Here is a 19,085-nt window from a genome sequence, read left to right as displayed (position 1 = left end):
TAGGGAAGAGCTTGCATTCTGGACTGGCATTACAAAGTGACAAGCCTGCATTCCTGCATCTCATCAATTAACCATTCCTGTTTTTCCTACCAGGTCAGTATTCCCATTCCCAGGCACAAAAGCCAGAGGTGACGCAACTGGGGCTCTCTGGGGCTCTATAAGGGCTTTCACTTCTCACCCTGGGACACTGGACACCTCCAGCTCTCACCTCCAGCCAGACTGCTGCTGAACTCTCATCCCAGCACCTTCACTGCTGCTCAGATCCGCTCAGACATGGAGCTCCTCGCCTGGATCATTGTCATTCTCCCAGTTTTCCAGATTTCTGCCTCTCCACTGCCAGTAAGCTCAGTTGCTCTTGAAATAAGTAAAACCTTTTCATTTTTCAAGTTTTATTATGGCTTCTATTATGATACCATCTACAGTACATTGATGTTTGAAAACCACACATACTGAATTATTAAGCTCCGTGGTAATTGTGGCAACTGAAATGGTGAACTTCAGTATTTACAGTAAAACAAATTCTAAAACTGGAATTATTGTAAGTACTTCATGAAGGCTTATTGTCTAAAAAGTGATTGTTTGTGAGATTACAGCTGTAAAATAAAATCAAACTAAAACACCGTTGAGCTTGTGAAGCCAAACAGAGGTGCTGCAATTTACAAATATCTATCTGACGAATGTTCTTGATTATGAAAATGATATTCATGAGTAATTCACGGTTGTGAATGTGTATTCTCTCTCAGGTTACAGACAGAGCAGAAGCAATAAGTGATAAAACTGGTGAGTGACCCAGTCTGTTTGTGAGAGAATGGGCAAATAAATTAAAAGACAAGTGAGACAGGCCAATGTGAGCAAAAACTATTTAAAATTTGTCTGAAACAAAATGTGATCCTATTCTGCTGCTGCAGTCTTTGCATAAGCAAGGAAAGCGCCTTGTTGAAAAGAGTGTCCTGGGTTTGCAGGAGCTCATGCTGAGTCCTGGTGAGCAGGGAGTCAGTTGTCTGGGTTCACTGTGAGCAGCGACACTGGCTGACTGTGAGCAGAACGGCCGTAGGTTCACAGTGTGAAAGATGACCCACCTTTTACTGTGATTGGGATTAATAATGGCATCTACAGTAGATGTCGATGAAAATTTAAAAAATTGAGAACAAAAACCAAACAAATACCTCTGGGCATTTAAGTGTTCTTCCAATTCGTAACTTCTGAAGCTGAGATAAAATTGTTCAAACTGATATTCTGGGGTGTGTTCCAGTACTTAATACAAGAACTGGTTGATGTATTATCATTTCCATTTACACATCGTTATTTTCTATGTAATCCAATATTTGGTAGCTGGAATAAGTTGTTTGTGGCCTTTTTCCAGCTGGTGAAGGATCTGCATTGGAAGCCATCATCAACGTCAATGCTGTGGAAAGTAAGTGTCTCCTGAATGAACTGGACGAAGCAGTTGGTTTACTTTAACTTTATGTTTGTCGAGGACTGACACCTGGACTCGGTAGAGTAGAGATTGCAAAAGTTTAAAATGAAAATCAAACCTATGCTAAAGTCACATGATAGCTGCACTATAAAAAGTATAATATAATAATTGAAACAATCCTACAATAAAACTTAAATTTGAGTTAGAGTCAATGTCTCAAGACAAGAGAAAAGTTTGTGATAATCAGAATGATAACATTTAATAGAGTGAACCTCAACAATTAAAATATATAAATAAGTGGTTCCGATGCCTTCTAACTGTATATTCCAATCGAGCATCATAATTAAAAAGTCCTTCTGTCTGAAAGTGTAGTGGAATTGTGAATGCTTAATCCCTTAGAGTAACAACATTTCTGTTGGTGAAAAGAATAACGCTTTATTTCTGATGACTGAATTGAAAGGATTTGAGCAATAGTTTCTTAATTTTCCTTGTTTGTTCCAGCAATACCTTTTACAACAAGCCGCTCCATCAGATTTACGGATATGGCCTACTCCAACCAGAGGAACGGTCTGATCTGTCCTGGCAGTGGACAGTGCTTCTGGCCCAAGTCCTCCGATGGTGTGGTGTACATACCATATGTGATAGGCTACGAATACTGTGAGTAAATCTTTTACTTTAGTGCATATTAATCTCTATTAACCTTTCCATTCTGAAGCTGCAGAAAGATATAAGCTCTCCTACTAAGTTTCAAACTTAGAGTACGCTGATGTTTTGTTTGAGTACGTCTGATGTATGAGCACGTACAATGACATAGAATCAAAGAAGAAATTGTCTCCTTCTGAATCAGAAATGTAATTGGATGTTTTTTTCTCATCTATAGCTGATCCCGAAAGAGTTCAGATCATTCAAGCCCTGTCTGCGATCTCCACTGTCAGCTGTATCGTCTTCACTCCCCGATCCAGTGAGACAGATTACTTAAACTTCCGCTCTCTCGATGGGTGAGTTCAATATTATACTGAATTTAACTCCAGGATCCCTGCAGGGAACTTTGCTTTGAGAGCTGAGTGCCAGCATTTAATCCAGAAATGCTCGCTTAAGTCATGTTTGAACCATTAATTAAGAACCCTCATTTAAACCAAGAAATGGCAAGAGTTTAGTAAAACACCTGAAAGTGCGAAACAATCAGCTTTGTACATTTCGTACATTAACCTACTTTAATCTACTTCCATTTATCTGCAACAAACTACACCTTTAGAAGCACTGCAGTGCGAATACTTTTTACAACATACAGTACATTGCTTACAGTCAGTCACAACTGTGCAAAACCGACATTTGTTGCACTACATTCATCCGGCTTTTAGTTTATCTGTCCGTCCATTTTCTAAAGCTTGATCCAATTCAGTGTCACAGGGGAGCCGAAGCCTGTCCTGGCCAGCGGTGGGGCAAGGCAGGGTACACCTTGGACGAGATGCCAGTCTATCAGAGGACACAGACGCTCACATCAGTTGTACTTGATCTGTTCTTGTTGCACAGCATTTATTTCTGCCTGGTTTGTGTTCTTGGTCTTGAAGCTGCTGGTCTTTCTTTGGCCGTGGAGGAGGGCAACAGGACATCTCACTGTCCAGGACTGGCTGCATGCAGAAAAACATCATCAGCCATGAGGTGATGCACGCCCTAGGCTTCATCCATGAGCACAACCGGAGCGACAGAGACAGCTACATCAAGGTCCTGTGGGATAATATCAAGCCAGGTGTGGAGCACTTACTGTCAGGGAACAGTTACTCAGAGACAGAAGTCAAAAGGAGAACTTTGAGTGAATTTGTTCCCATAATATAGGATAAAATATGGAAATATTTTAATTTAAATTAATTATTTTTTGCTGTTCCTATAGGTGAAGAAGACCAGTTTGTAAAAACTGACACCAACAACCTTGGTACTCTGTATGACTACAATTCAATTCTTCACTACAATAAGTAAGATACATATTTCAGTATTATCTGTCATAAGTAAGATCAAGGAATATGAATATGCAAAAGCAGCTCTAGAGCTGAGTGTGGTAGTCTTTAGAGAATCTTTTACCAGGTGTTACGTCCCAGTGTGTGGTCTGTGTGTTTTTTTTATGTTCCACACTGCTGACCCTTGATTGTTCTCCCTCCCCCATTGGCCCACCATTACACCACTGTTCCGTATGACATCATGATCAATCAGCTTCTCAGCCAATCAGAGTGCATCTTATTTACTATAAAACATGGAGGTTTTCTTGAAGGAGAGGCCTTTTGTTTGACTTCGGTCCTGTTTGGTTTTGCTTTGCTTCATTTTGCTTCATTTTGCTTCATTTTGCTTCATTTTGCTTCATTTTGCTTCATTTTGCTTCATTTTGCTTCGGCGGTTTGCTTTGTGTGTGTGTATTTTTGTATAGCTTCGGCTTTGTTTTGTTGGATTCTGTTAGTTTCTTTGTACTTTCGTTTGTTTGTGTGTTTATCCTTGTTTTGCCATTACTTTGCCCTAACGTGTCACATGTTCAACTTTTGTGTTCTTTTGTACCCTGTTCCTGTTGATTACTCTTGTTCTCCCTTATTTGTATTCCCAGTTCATTTGTGGTTTTGTGTGAACTTTTGTGTATAAGGTTAGTTTAGGTTGTTGGGTACACTTTACACACTTAATTGACTTTGTATTAGTAACACCAGTTCAGTACGGGTGAGTGACATTTGTCTTGTATGGTTTTGGGTAGTCATTGCAGGTTAGCTAGGGTGTTGAAGATGCCGAAGACCATGTGTTTCGGGTTTTCTTTTGTAGTCAGATTAGCTTTCCCTCACTGTCCTAGCCAGCTCCATTTTGTTTGTTATTTTCTTTCCTTTGGCACCACTCTAGTTCCTTACCCTTGTTTTCACACTTCCTAGTCCCTCACCAAAGCCCCCCCTGCTTCCAAAAGAATTATCCTAAATGTTACACCCCTTTACCCAAGACACTTGGGGTCGTAACACCAGGCGTGTCTTTATTGATAGTATCGTCACTTCTTTCCTTTTCATTTCATGTGTGTTGACATCATCCGTTTAGTTTCACAAATTAAACTGTCCTGTCTTACATTTTTCATAATGTGGCTGTAAGCACTACACCCAGAGCCATTTGAGTTAGTATTACTGGTCCTATTTTGTTTTAGAAATCCAAAACTCTTTTCTTTAATAAGCTCATAAAGAGGTATAAACTATTGGATAAATAACAATTTAATGGAATTACCTTGTCATTTCTTATTTTGGGGTATTGCTTGTAAAAGCATGTGGTTAATTTGCCACTAACATTAGTATTGATTATTGATATTTCCTCATCAGAATTTAAAAATGTGATCAATGTATAGACAAACAACTGAATTATTTTTCTTTGCAGGAATGCTTTTGCTAAACAATATGGTCTGCAAACACTGGTGCCCTTTCCTGACAGCACAAGACAAATCGGGATGGGCAGCTGGCTGACTGGCATCGACGTCCTGAAGATCAACAGACTCTACGACTGCAGTGAGCCTCTTTCAGACTCATGCTGTACTCTCTCTGCCTTTGACCTGCCACACTAATACTGCTCTAGACCTGCAAGTCTCCGAGATTCTTCCACATCAGCGTAAACATGTCTTTTCTGAGCAATCAGGCTGTGGTTTACTGTTCTTTTATTCCATTTGATTAGATGGAGAATCGAAGAAGCAGACATTGACTAAAACACCTACAACTACGACTACGGCAACAACTACAACGACCAGAGGAGTCCCTCCTCCTGTTGTTGGTCCTATCTTTGATCCTAACAAGGACACAAGGATAGGTAAATTCATTTATTCAGAGGAATTCCAACAAAAAGACACAGGACCCATTCCCCCCTCAAGTCATATCCGGGCAGGAATGAGTCCCCAAGCCTGACCAGTATGTTTGTTTTAGCATCTGTGGTGAATGTGAAGTTGTTAGACTGAATGAGCTCTCTTTCTAGTCATCTTTTTTCCCAGAAGCCCATCATGACTTACCTGCTAGGTAACAAGGTTTTTAAATCAATACAGTTCTGTCTCCACTCTGATTCTTTGTTCATTTGAACTTTTTTCAGGTTGTGGAATGACTGTCAGGGTCTCATCAGAAGACACAGGGAAGATTTATTCTACTAACTACCCTAATGTGTACCCCAACAACGAAAACTGCCTGTGGCGCATAGAAGCAGAGTCACCGGTAAGTGTTACTCTTTAGTATGTGAGTTTTATACCGTTAATAAAACCTGATGTATTCTGCCTGTTTGGTCTTCATTTCATTCATAAAACCTGGAAAAACTCAAATTTATTCAAATTCAACAAGTAAACTATTATTAAGGCTGTAAATGTAAGAACATTTCATGGAATGGGGTTATTAGACTCTTGCTGGACTAATTGTGCTTTCATCCTAACCCACTTTAATATTTAGGATAAACCTTAACTACCGTTTTCCACGTCCTGAAAAGAGCTTGTGATTCTTTCCAGTGAAATGTCTGTACTGTGTGTTTTTTTCCCTTTAACAAGACTCTCAGCACAAAAAAATGAGATTTCTTTTCCTTTTTATTTATAAATCTAGATCTCATTATCCTTTGAGATGATGGACATACAAGACTCTGAGAGCTGCACATCTGACTACATTTCTATATACGATGTCAAGTTTAAAACCTTTATTGGGCCAAAGCTCTGTGGCTCCAGTACACCTGCTCCTATCCTGTCTTTCGGCCCCATTCTTGTGATCGAGTTCCATACCGATGGGTCTGTCAACAACAGGGGCTTCAGCATGTCATTCAGGTAAGGCAAATCACAAGAAAGAGCCATAGAAGTGTAAAATATACTGTGAATCTGAGTCATGGGCCTTAAAGATCATGGACATGCATCTTTTATATGCCTAATCTTCACCTGATGGCAAGTTTGACTAATTGAGCTGGGAACAGAGAAGATGAAGCAGTGAAGAGTTCAGGTAGATAGCTCTGATCAGCTTGTATAATAGAGGCTGTTAGAATAGATTTTGACCACTTCACTCCAGACAATTAGCGGGGCTGTATATGCAGTGATCCACAACTGGTCACATGTCTCTGAGGCATCTCTTGGCTTGAATCACTTGAGTAGCCTCAGCCTGCTACTAATCAGAACCCTCTACAGCTTGCCATCTGCCTTTTAGCACACAGGACCATTTCTGCTTTAGTCAGTGGACTGGAAGATCTTCTGAGGCACTGCGGACTCTCCACATGTCAAATAGTACAGCAGCCTGACAGTGGGACTCTCAGAGGAGTCGGACACAACCCCTCTGAGCCACTGGGTCTCTACTCGTAACCCCTGAGCCAGCAATTAACAATTCTAAATAAATATTTTGACCAAAACGATTCAACTACAATGAAAATCTATAGAGACAAATTCTCTATAGATAGGAATCTATGATGTTATTAACCTAGATTATTGATCCGTCAGTAAAATGAAGATATAATGGAAACATGAAAAAATACCAAAACTATGAAAAAGTTCCAAAAGACTTGCTCACGACCCAAAAGAACAATGTTTTACCATCACTCTATAGAAGCTCAAATTCTGTCCCTTCTTTTAAATGAGTTGTACGTGAATCAAGGTGTTCAGTTGTTCAGGCTCTAATTGTGCCTCTGGGGCTTCTTTCAGGTCACTTTGGTGAAGTGAATACGAAGCGGCCAGCTCTTCTATGAAGAGGACTCTTACACAGCCCACTGTGGTGCAACATTGAAGATTACAGACCAGTTTGAACACTGTGAAAATGTCATGTTTTGCAATAAAAACAAAATAATTCCTGCACTTGTAGTCTTGAACAACTTCCATTCTTGGCGCTCCCTGTCCAGCGGTCCTGTCACACGATGGTAGAAACACAGCAGCAGGTCTTGATTGTTAGCCTCCATCATGGGTGTGAGTATGAATGAGCTGCACACGGTGCGATCATCTGAGAGCATACAGTCTAAAGGCTTCTAACGGCACTGGCTGTGAGTACACCACCTACTGGTGAGAATTAGGTATGGAGCTCATTCAACATTTATTTGTTCTGAGTGCCTGACCCTGGAAGAAACACCCCTCATAGACCTAGAGGTCCTTATAAACTCTCTCTATATACACACTTAAAGCTTTACATGAACTGTTTCAAAACATTTATTTTTGAAAGGGAAAATATGGTTTAATTAATGGAGTCTCCCCTGACTACGCTATTGGCTATAAAGTACATTTAAAATGGCAAACAAATCCTCCTGCTAAAGAAGGCGACCCCGTCAGGAATCAAACACCCAGGACAGTAGCTGTGTGAGGACACTCAAAGCTCTCCACTGGAATTCATGCCGTCTTTAATCTCGCTGGTGCAGCTGGAGAACTGCTGAGCGAAGTGCTGAATGATGCATCTGTGCGTAAATGTTACTGGGATAAACGAATACAGTATGTTTAGGCCAAGAAACATCAATGTAGAATATTCCTCTGTGAGTTATGTGACGACCTGTTCTAAATTTTTGAATACTTTCACATTGGTGCAGAAATGTGAGTGTCAAAGTACATTTTTATGATTATCAATGGTTTTGTACAGTCGTGCTACAATTTTCCAGCACTGGAGATATTTAAAGCATCAGCACCTCAATTGGTTGCTACATGATTTTAATCTACCCTTTCTTCAGCAAACTCCATATTCAAATATTCACCACCAAGGGATAAAGAAGTAGAATCTGTGGGCAGATGTTTGTGAAATATAAAGATTCCTTCCTAGATCTGGTGAGGTTTTCAGGACTAAAGCCAAGCCTCTCGAGTGCCCTGTCCAGTACTTCACCTGTCATCCAGACAGTTTCTCTCCAAGAGTACCAGACACACCCAGAACACTTACACACTGGCACAGCCATCACATACTCTGTGCTCACTGGAGAGACTCTTCCCTGTGTCCCCAAAGGCTACTCTGTTCACCTGTCACTGATCTGCAGCTCCTAACTCAATCAGCTCCACAGTTACACTTACTACACTCTCCTAACAAAGGGAAGTGAAAGCCTGGCTGTGTCTTAGTCTGACAGACCCTAGTCTGCGTCTTTTGGAACCATTTTGAACAGGCTATTAATATCTTCCTTCCCTTATTGAATCAAAATGTAGGCTAGAGCTCCTCTTCCTGACCTGCAAATGTATAATCCTTCAGGAATGAACATGGCCTGTGTAGGGTTAGGACTTCCCAAAGAGCCATTGCTCGCTTGATACTGCAAATGAAAGCCAGGGCTGACTAAAACAGAGAGGAAAACCTGAGTAGAGAATGGCGCCCTCTTCTGGACCTAAGGATGAGCTACATGCCTCTTTATGATGCTGCTGAAATTTAAAGTATTTCACTCAAAACAAATACTGTATCTTCTCCTTACATACTTGGTTATTAGATTTTTTTTACATTTAGCTCTCAATTTACGAAACTAGGATGGATTTCTACATCTCAATGCTGATGAAGGAGCTGCCTTGAGGAATCATTGAACTCAGTGCTGAGGACAGTCGTTAATTCTTCTCAGGTGTCAAATGGCTAATTGGCTGCACCTGGTCTAAGCATGGGGTTGTTTCAGGGTCAGTCCTCATGCAGTGAGAAAGCAAGGCAGCCACTTGGACACATAGTTCCACAGCATTCAGAGAGAACAGGACTTTAAAGGTTCTCTATAACTTCAGGTAAAGGCTAAAACTGACTGGGAAATAATTTTTAAAATATTGTGTTTGTATTGAGATTGTGATGAAATTACATACCCTTTAGTTAAAACCAACAAAAAGAATCCATCCTCATTTTTTGTGTCAGTTTGTTTTAGTTTCCTGCATTTAAATGACTAATGAGCCTGGCAAATCATTTGTGCAAATCTTCTCAGTTATTTAATCAGTTTGATAGCATGAACATCAGTGACGGTAGAGAATCTGTCTAAACTAAGGCCTAACTTTTATCTTCTCTCAAACAAGTTAATCCACCTTGCTTGAACAGTTAAAGAGCAGGACATGAGGAGACGTTTACAACACTTATGATGTTTGTGGGCGAAACCATATTAGAGACTCATTTCAGTCAATAAAAGATGTTGATTTATACCAGAACAGTAAACACTTTTTTCAGTAACATGGTTATACTTCATATATAAAACTATATTTCAGGGAAAGCATTATGCAAAGTTAGTAAAACTAGATCAACTTAGTTTGATATTTTTGCACACAAAGACATGAAATTGTTGTGATCAAGTAATAAGGACTCATGTTCATTTTCCAAGATTACTGAACTCAGATTCAGACTCAGACTCTGAACTCAACATTTGATCTTCCAGCAACATATGAAAGGATACTATTTAAGCATTACGTTTTTTGGCTAATGCATTTTTCAAAAGTTACTTATTTGTGTACTCATTTATGCCAGAAGGTTGTTTTTACAAATCGATGTGAGCAACATACAAAACCGATTAACTCAATGTTTAAAAATTGTATTGAACAAAAAAAACCTCACTCAGAGAACAATGATTATTTTATTTTTGGGATCTAGCACAGGCTTTGGGACTTCTCTCAAGTAGGCTGCTGAAAATTAACACAAATGTAAGATTTTGACCCACTGTAGTTGAGATGTGAATGATTTTGTTTTGAGGAGAATTACCATCAGTTTACATAGACTGCAACTTCTAACATGGTGATTTCCTGCCTGACAAACCTTACAGAATAGACATCTTGTCTGAAACCCATTAGAGAAGTTGTCTTCTAGGAGGATCAGAGTGTAGTCTTGAGAGTTTCAGACATGTCCCACACGCAATAGATGAGAACTCCCTCCTTTGCAGGAAGGAGGACCAGGTGCGCGGTTCAAAACAATTTTTTCACGGAACTTCACAACAGTTTCGTAACCGTTATGTTAATTAACTTGCACAGTGGGAGCTCAGATCTTCAGAATAATAAATTGTTTTTCCTACAACACAAAAACACATTGTGATAAAGATGGTATTTTCTTTCACATAAGAATGCTTTGTGTACAGTGGGACAGGTCTCTCCAGCTGGAGCTTTGTGATTGTCTATAATTGAGGTTTACAAACAGCTCTTTTGAAGAAGACTGTTTACACTGACTGCACCGCCCAACTGCTCCCAGGTACTATCTGATGGAGGTCAAACTGCACAGGAGGGTTTGAATCTGGTCTCTTCATCCACAGTTACAGCTCGGCTGGTTATTACAGCTGGATCTGGAGGATAAAGAGAAAACAGTGGCGACACTACAGCTCATTCTCTTCCCACGCACTGCTCTTCCCCATGGCTCTCCAGGAAGAGTGATATTAAGGCTCTTAGGTGTATATTGCACCTTGCTCACAAGATCTCTGTCCAAAAAATAAGAAAGGCTAAGATTAAAAGAGGACCATGTTGTGCCACTTCTTGTTGGCAGTTTAGTAATAGACACAAGTAAAAAATAACTGAGGAATCTCACACTCAGTGATACGCACATGGAAGGGCAGATATTGAGAGGCCATTCAGATACTGAATGTGTGAAGTAAATGAAGCCACAGTTTCCTCTTTTTCCTCCCCCCTTACTTTTCCATGTGCTTTGTTGGCCATTTTGATGTCCTACATTATTTATTATGCTCTGTAATATACCACCATTGTCTTCATAGGTGAAGTCTTAATTCTGCATGAAAAATGTGCTTGTGATCATTGTAATTCCTTGGAATTTGTTAGAATTGTTGTGTTGTATTGCATCAATATTAAATATCATACTGTACCAAGAGGGAAAGTACACTATTAACCAGTCTGGCATCTGGTAAAGATGTTATAGGTGATAACTGCCTTTTAAGGAGAGATGTCTTGTTTAGTTTTTAAAATAGAAAATATTTAAATCTAAATATCTGAATAGAATATATGGAACATTATGTTTTTGTACTTGTTTCCATTTAAGATTCTTAACTATTCTTCTAATAAAATGCTTGCGAATACTTGAGTTATCATTGACATGAAAGTAAATCTACATGGATTACAGTGGAATATTACGGATTCCACATTAAATGGACATCAAATCCTGCACATTGAGAAGTTTGTTGTAGCCACCACTGTATTTTTTACAGGCTTCATATTTGGAGATGGAACCCAAATCACATTTCTCCAGAGCTGTGAAAGGATCCATGGTCGATCTTTCAGAACTGGGTGGCGGACTGTGGTGCGAATTCAGAATTGACACTCTTGCTCTTGTCGCCTGCCTGCATTCCTACATGTTTTAACCATTCCTGTTTTTCCTACCAGGTCAGTATTCCCATTCCCAGGCACAAAAGCCAGAGGTGACGCAACTGGGGCTCTCTGAGGTTATATAAGGGCTTTCACTTCTCACCCTGGGACACTGGACACCTCCAGCTTTCACCTCCAGCCAGACTGCTGCTGAACTCTCATCCCAGCACCTTCACTGCTGCTCAGATCCGCTCAGACATGGAGCTCCTCGCCTGGATCATTGTCCTTCTCCCAGTTTTCCAGATTTCTGCCTCTCCAGTGCTGGTAAGTGGTGCTACTTGGGAATTTTAAATGTAAGTCCTTCCCCAATCATGTTGAAGTATTGCTCCTGTTATTGGGATATTGGAGACTTTGTAAAAGACATGATACTCATCTCTTATTTGTTTTGTAATGTCTTTTAGGTTACAGAGAGAGTCCAAACAACAGAGGATAAAGGTGGTGAGTGACAATGTCTTAGAGAAAGAGGACAAATGAGAAAAAAACAACAAAGATAAGTGAACTACAGGCCTGTGATGAGCTAAACATACTTAAACACATAAAATAGTCTATTGCCGCTGTCCTTGCATAAGTTGGGGAACATTCATTAATTGAGTATCAAGGGTATATTAGGGTATGTGATAGGGTTGTGTACTGTTAGTGTTAGGAATCTGCATCTGTGAGCTCTTGTGTTCACACTAGGTTAGTGTGAAAACTGCCCAAATGTACAGTACGTTTCAATAAAAGAGAAACCATGTACAGTATAAACCTTTGTTAGTGATGAGGATAGCAGTGCTGACCTGGATTGATCAAAATTGTTTCCAGTTTGGGGTCCATAAATAGAAAGAAAAAAAATGACATATTGATTAAAGTAATACATACTAAAAAGTGACAAATTCTCCCCTCTCTGCCTGGTGGGTTTTGTCGCTCTTGTTGTGATGGTTCACACTGTATAACAGACTGACAAGATCATGTCTGAGCTGACTTAACCTACAGCATTCAAGCTGGTATTCTCAAGCGTATTGCACTTTACTCCAAACAATTTCTCTACACTCCACCTCTTCGGAATAAACTAATGTTTTTGTGCCCTGTTGTCTCAGGTGATGAAGTTTCTGCCATGGAAGTGATTATTAATGTCAACTCTGTGGAAAGTAAGTGTCATTCATTATTCAAGTGTCAGCTGGCCTCCCAGAAGGACAGGATGAAGCAAGTAGTTTTAAGAGACAGTCTCCACTTTAGAATATTGTCCACTTAATAAGAAAGAAGTTTTTAATGCTGCCCCATAACTTAAGATGAAGTGAAAAACTTCATGTCAATGCTAAAGTGATTTATTGGATGTACTAATTAAATGATACTTTAGATGGTAGACGTTCAGGGATATGTGACTTTAAAACACCTGCCACAGATTATTATGCACATTTAAATTTACTGGTTAACCTTCAGTACGAGCATCTCATCTTGGGTACTTTTACTTAGACTCAGTCTGGTAGCACTTCAGTTGTGTATAAATGATCATATTATAGCTCACTTTCTTCAGCTTCAAAGGAACGGTCTACATGTCTCATGACAGGAAACCTCAGTCTCTAATTAAATTGAGAGAATTTAATGGACTCTTCCTTCTGTTTTTGTTCCAGCAATGCCCTTCACATCAAGCCACTCCATCAGATTTACAGATATTGCCTACTCCAACCAGAGGAGCGCTCTGATCTGTCCCAGGGGTCGACAGTGCTTCTGGCCCAAGTCCTCTGATGGAGCTGTGTACATACCATACGTAATAGACCCAGAATTCTGTGAGTACACCTTCACCTCTGTATATGTCAATCCCAAGCTCTTCCTTGTAGTATGTTACAGAAAATTGAGGGTTTGTTATGTTGGATTCAAAATAAACAGAAAGTGCACAACACAAAAGTAAACAAAAACTTCCACCACATGTGCTGTCAAGTTTGAATCCTGTTTCAAAAGAGCTTTACACCTTTTTGTGTTAGTTATTAATCTGAAATATGACTATGTAGAGTGACATTAGTACAGTCAAACATCAATCAAACATCTTTTGATTCTTGCAAAGGCAAAATTATGACCGGGAATAGTTTTTTCCTTTTATTCTCCAGCTGTTCCGCAAAGAGTACAGATCGATCGAGCCCTGTCTGCGATCTCCACTGTCACCTGTATCATCTTCACTCCCCGATCCAGAGAGAGAGATTACTTAAACTTCCGCTCCCTCGATGGGTGAGTTCAATATTATACAGAATCCTTTAGTCAAACTCACAGCAGAGCAGAGAAGGTGGTTCTGAGGTTGGAACTCCAAAATTTACTTCAGACGTTTTTAAAAAAAACATTTGCCCAACCTTTCTGAACAGGGAAATATCCCTACAAGTGGGAAAATGCATATAGCCTTCACTCTGTTCGTTAAGACAGTGCAATTTCAGGCATTTTCTTAGCAAAGTCCTTTGTGGTTCATACACAAGTAATGATCTAAACCTATAAATTCAGCTATACCTCTAGACACAAAATGTTTATCTGCAGGATAAATGTACTTTTTAAACTGTTTAAATTATTTTCAGTTAGTTCTTGATTTAATTTTTTATGCATATAGTGATTTTGTAGCTATTTCTTTTTAAGCTAAATGTTGATTCTGGATGGTCTGTATTTTGTAATACAAATCTTGAGCTGTAGTAAGCGATAAATGTTAACACCTGAAAAAGACTTCAATATGTTACGGAAGATGTAGTGGATCGGCCAGTGTAGTGTTTCATGATTGATAAACTGATGTAGAGTACCATGATTTTTTTAATGATTCTGATCAATGTGAATTAGAGATTGTTGAATGACAAGCTTGGTGTCTTCTCCCCAAAACTAAGTAAAGGTATTGATAAAACTGATGATGCTCATAATATACAATAACCTGTATAAGAGGTTGAAGGTTCTTGCACTGCAGAGTATTGAACAAAATCCATTATAATATAAAAGTCTAACTATTGTCCTGAGACCACAAAACCCAAAAAGTGGTGTAGAATCTTATCTTCAGGAAGTGCAAGGATACAAATATTCAGAGCATCTATTTCTGGAAATTTCTAAGAAGTCATTTAATAAACATGTTTTTCTGGTACGTTACTATCAAATGAGATCTGCTGCTATTTTGTGTCACCGCTGTGGGACCAGTGATCTAACAGAGGATCCAGATGGGCACAGGAGCTTACGTGCTCTTTTCATGTTGCAAAACACTGATTTCTGGTCTGCTGTGTGTCTTTGGTTTGGAAGCTGTTGGTCTTTCTTTGGCCGCAAAGGAGGGAAACAGGACATCTCACTGTCCAGGACTGGCTGTGTGCAGAAAAACATCATCAGCCATGAGGTGATGCACGCCCTGGGCTTCCACCATGAGCACAACCGGGGCGACAGAGACAGCTACATCAAGGTCCTGTGGGATAATATCAAGCCAGGTGTGGAGCACTTACTGTCAGGGAACAGTTACTCAGGAAGATAATTGAAGAAGCTAATTTGTGCATAAAAGATGTAATAGGAGCAATATTCCTTAAGTAAAGTTAGCTAGCCTAGCTACTTTAGAATTTACTCAGGAAAAACATGTTATGACATATGCTTTCTGCAGCACTACAAAGACTGTACCCAGATTATATTGGCTTGGTATTGGATTGGACCAGACATATTGAGGTTGAACATAATTTTGAGCTTCTCTTTTAATTCATGTTGTAATTTTGATATAAACCTCTGAATCCAGATATATTTGCAGACACATCCCTCTCTGGTTCTTGTTTTCTTGAGTTGGAAAACTGAAACTGTTGTCTGTTGGCAACATAATCTTGACTAGTGAGGATGAAAACAAAGCTGTGTCTTGAAACAAAGGAGCAACATTCAAATCTGCTGTCCTCTGACCAGTTTTCTCTTTGGACCTGTGGAGCCTTAGACTTCAAACCAAATAAAACCCTGACCCGTTGAGTGGCTGTAACCTACTGCAAACTAAATGCTTTTCTGTTTTACAAGGTTTCGAAGATCAGTTTGTAAAAAGAGTCACCAATAACCTGGGCACTCCTTATGACTATGACTCAATTCTTCATTACAAACCGTGAGTGAAATGTTCAGTATCTTCTCATCGGGAAACGAGATGAAGGAATCTCGCATGTTATTCAGAATGTGCAGAAAGCTTCCTGTGTTGAAGAAAACAGGCAGCGTAAAAGCTGAATGTGATCAATGATTAAATGTCTTTACAACATCTGTCATATTCACCAGGAGCCTTTACTGATCTTGCATTCTTTCTATAGGGAGAGTTTTCCTTTGTTTTGTATGTTTAGATCTTATGATCCTTTTCTGAAAGGAGACCAGCATATTCTCTTCCACAGTGTAACAGTAAGTACTTTACATGCACACAGTCTCTAAAAAATAATCTCAACTGATTTGAATATTCTCGTCTTTTGGGTATTTCTCAGAAAGGAAAACATGGTTCCACTTGTTCCACTAGTGTTACATTGAGCTGTTTACAATCAAAAACATTGATCCATGATAAAGCTGAAAACCTCATAAAGACTTTTTTCATTTCAGGGGATTTTTTGCTAAACACAGTGGTTTGAAAACACTGGTACCCATTCCGGACAGCAACAGGAAAATAGGTCAGGGCAGTTGGCTGACCACTACGGATATCCTGAAGATCAACAGACTTTATGAGTGCAGTAAGTCTCCTTTCAGACTCCATTCACTGGTTTCCCTTCCTTTCACATACCAGTTCCCGAACCAGGGCTTCAGGATTTGTCTCCTTCAAGGCTTAATCTGTTCCTTTTCCCCCATTTCATCAGAAGGAGAATCTAAGAGCTGGGCTTCCACCCAAACCCCTACAACCAGGACAACTGGAACAACCAGAAGAGCCACTCGTCCTGTTGTTGGCCCCACCATTGAGCCCAACACCCCCACAGGAACAGGTAGATCTGCTTCTTCTGAACGCTTGGCAGTAGAATTCACAGCCCGCTTTCTAATACTCAGTTACACTAGTCACCTTTTTGGCATTGAAACAGATTTCATTATTCCCCAAATCCATATATTTCATTATCACTTTAGAGTGAAGTTATCAGGGATCTGTGACACAAGGTGCATAGCAGTTAGACATAGAATCAGTGGGCTGGTAGACAACTGTGTGAACCAGACAATAGGCTTGCTGGGAGCCTTTCAGGGTGCAGGAACAGTGTTTCTCCCGCAGTAGACTTGAAGCTTCTTAAAGGCACAGTGGACTCAGCACACAGCAAATGTCCACCAGCTTGACAGTGGGCATTTCTAAGGGGTGCCCAGTACTGGCTCAGGGGTCAGGAGGTAGAGCTCATGCTTTAAATAGCCATTGGAAATTTAAGTAATACAAAAAAAATAATTTCAAATGAAATCAGAGCAGATGAAAATCTGAAGATTATACACCTGAATTAAATTTGCATGTTCCCAGGGTACAGCAGGAGAATCTGACAGTTGAATGGAAGAATTGCCACATGTTTAGATAGTTCAGCAGAATATGAAAATGAAAGGATATTACTTCTGAAGGTTATCTTCACTCTATAGAAAATGATATTGTGACAATAGGAACTGTGTACCAATGCATACAGTTCTGTCATTTCATGATTTGTATCTTTCACTGTCAATTCAGTGTGAAACCCAGTGGCTCTGACTGACAAACTCCAGGTTTTTACTTCACTCTTGTTCCCTTTTTCAGCTCAGCCTGGGGAAATGAACAGAAAATGACCTGCTCTCTTATGAAGAGGACCCCGCTCCACACTCAGCTTCAGGACAACAGGCAGCACTCACCGCCAAGAATTAAAGATATTTGTAGGGTGTAAATATTCCTTGTTGTGAAATAAACATTAACCATGCACAAATCAAGTATCTTTCATTTTACCGTACTTTCAATTCCTCACACTCTAGAACCCCACAGGAGGATGCAGGTGCACTGAAGTACTAACATTGTCATTATATTGCAGAGTGTGAATATCTTACAGCATAAATAGCAATGCTCATTTTACATCAGGCTTGTTATTTCAGTTCAATCCTATAATTGAAGGTTTTACTTTTACCCTAAAATTAAACTTAATTATAATTATTAGTATAAGTAAATTGTTAGGGGGGAATAATCCATTAATGGTGAAATATGGAGCTGGATAATTTCGATGGAGCGTTGGTACAGCAGGTGCCGAAGGGGGTGGAGCTCATCCTCTTGAGGCAGTTCCTTTAGCGGGAGAGGGGAGAAATAGCCGACAGGATCTACAGTAAGTATAGTGTAGTTGGCTGTATAAATCTCTGGGAAACGTTGTTTAATCGTGTGGAGTCATATGCAACGAATTTGCGGCTTTAGCACGTGGTTGCGGGCTAGTTAATACGGTACAATCTGGATTTCATCTCCAGCTCTGAGCTCAGTTGCAACGAGAAACGTGCGGAACGAAGCTGCAGCCCAGCTGGACTTGTGCTCAATGCGGCGCCGAGAGCTCAGCACTGCCGTTGATCTAATTAGCACGAACTGCAGCTCTGAATCAGAACATTTCAACTCATCCCAGCAGTGAGTTCATATGTAGACCGTGATTACTACTTTGTTTCGTGTAAGTATACAACTGAAGTGAGGCATTTGATAAAAATGTACCAGAGAAGGGTACTTAACTACTAATACGATAATAGCAAATAGTCACTAGCCTGCAGGTTGGCGTTTGAACGGGTGTCCTATAATAGACGCATTTATTTCCTGGGATAAATTATATAAATTCATAAGGAGAGCCTTCTGACTAGTAAGCGAACAGATCGCCGATTTTATGTATAAGTTACATTTGCGCACAATGGTGGAAATGTACGTGTTGCAATTTCAGGGGCTACAGTTGTTGTACTTCCCTTTACGAGTTAGTTAGCGTTTGTGGACGTTCTCGGTTGGAGGCATGTTGAGCGATGACGGACCGAGGCGTGTACTATAGTTTCCTTACAGCCTAATGGAGCTCATTGGAGTTGCTCCCCCTTCAAACTGTACAAACGCATCGTATTCGTTAGTGCGGCTGGAAGTGGTGTTTGTGCTGCTGAGGTTTCCGAGCTGTATCGCCTTATTTCTGCGGAAGAACCCCCCCCAACGGCGCAGGAGAACTGAACCGCTGTGACTCGTTAATGCTCCATTGCAACAAAACCCTCAAGGTAAGGAGCTCCCATCAGTGAGTAATAAAATAACAGCTTACCCTACTGCTCCCAGGTAACCTGTGTAACCCATCTCATTTGGCATTTTTCAGAATGAAGTCTGGAGATGCCCACTCTGGTCTTGCAGAAAAGGCATCTTCAGAGGGTTGAGGTTGTAAGGATAAGGCTATTTTCACCTGTGCATTACCAATGTCAACAGCAGAACAGAAACCACCTTGGTGGTTGCTTACCTGTACATGCATCCCAACGTTCCCCTCATTAAATGGGGGGGAAAGAATTTTCCTCCACATGGCATTGTTGCCCAATAAATCCTACTCCTGAAGGCATAGTTAT

The 19,085-nt window shown here is 40.1% G+C and overlaps 2 protein-coding genes across 2 annotated transcripts; both read left to right on the top strand.

Moving 5' to 3' along the window:
* Nucleotides 1–273: 273 nt before the first annotated feature.
* Nucleotides 274–7,077, top strand: LOC148818721 (hatching enzyme 1.2-like). Its single transcript, XM_088936388.1, has 12 exons — nt 274–339; nt 744–780; nt 1,364–1,414; nt 1,919–2,074; nt 2,298–2,415; nt 2,989–3,167; nt 3,309–3,390; nt 4,802–4,929; nt 5,093–5,224; nt 5,498–5,616; nt 5,992–6,206; nt 7,065–7,077. The coding sequence occupies exons 1-12, from the start codon at nt 274–276 to the stop codon at nt 7,075–7,077; spliced, it is 1,296 nt and encodes a 431-aa protein (XP_088792514.1).
* A 4,748-nt stretch (nt 7,078–11,825) lies between these two features.
* LOC148818720 (hatching enzyme 1.2-like) lies at nt 11,826–17,330 on the top strand. Its single transcript, XM_088936830.1, has 10 exons — nt 11,826–11,891; nt 12,029–12,065; nt 12,704–12,754; nt 13,238–13,393; nt 13,712–13,829; nt 14,862–15,040; nt 15,600–15,681; nt 16,155–16,282; nt 16,406–16,528; nt 17,302–17,330. The coding sequence occupies exons 1-10, from the start codon at nt 11,826–11,828 to the stop codon at nt 17,328–17,330; spliced, it is 969 nt and encodes a 322-aa protein (XP_088792956.1).
* Nucleotides 17,331–19,085: the final 1,755 nt, after the last annotated feature.

The sequence above is a fragment of the Atractosteus spatula genome, chromosome 18, assembly GCF_055471065.1.
Source record: "Atractosteus spatula isolate fAtrSpa1 chromosome 18, fAtrSpa1.hap1, whole genome shotgun sequence".
Lineage (NCBI taxonomy): Eukaryota > Metazoa > Chordata > Actinopteri > Semionotiformes > Lepisosteidae > Atractosteus > Atractosteus spatula.
Note: the sequence above shows the minus strand (reverse complement) of the source record. Positions and strands in the feature narration are given on the sequence as shown.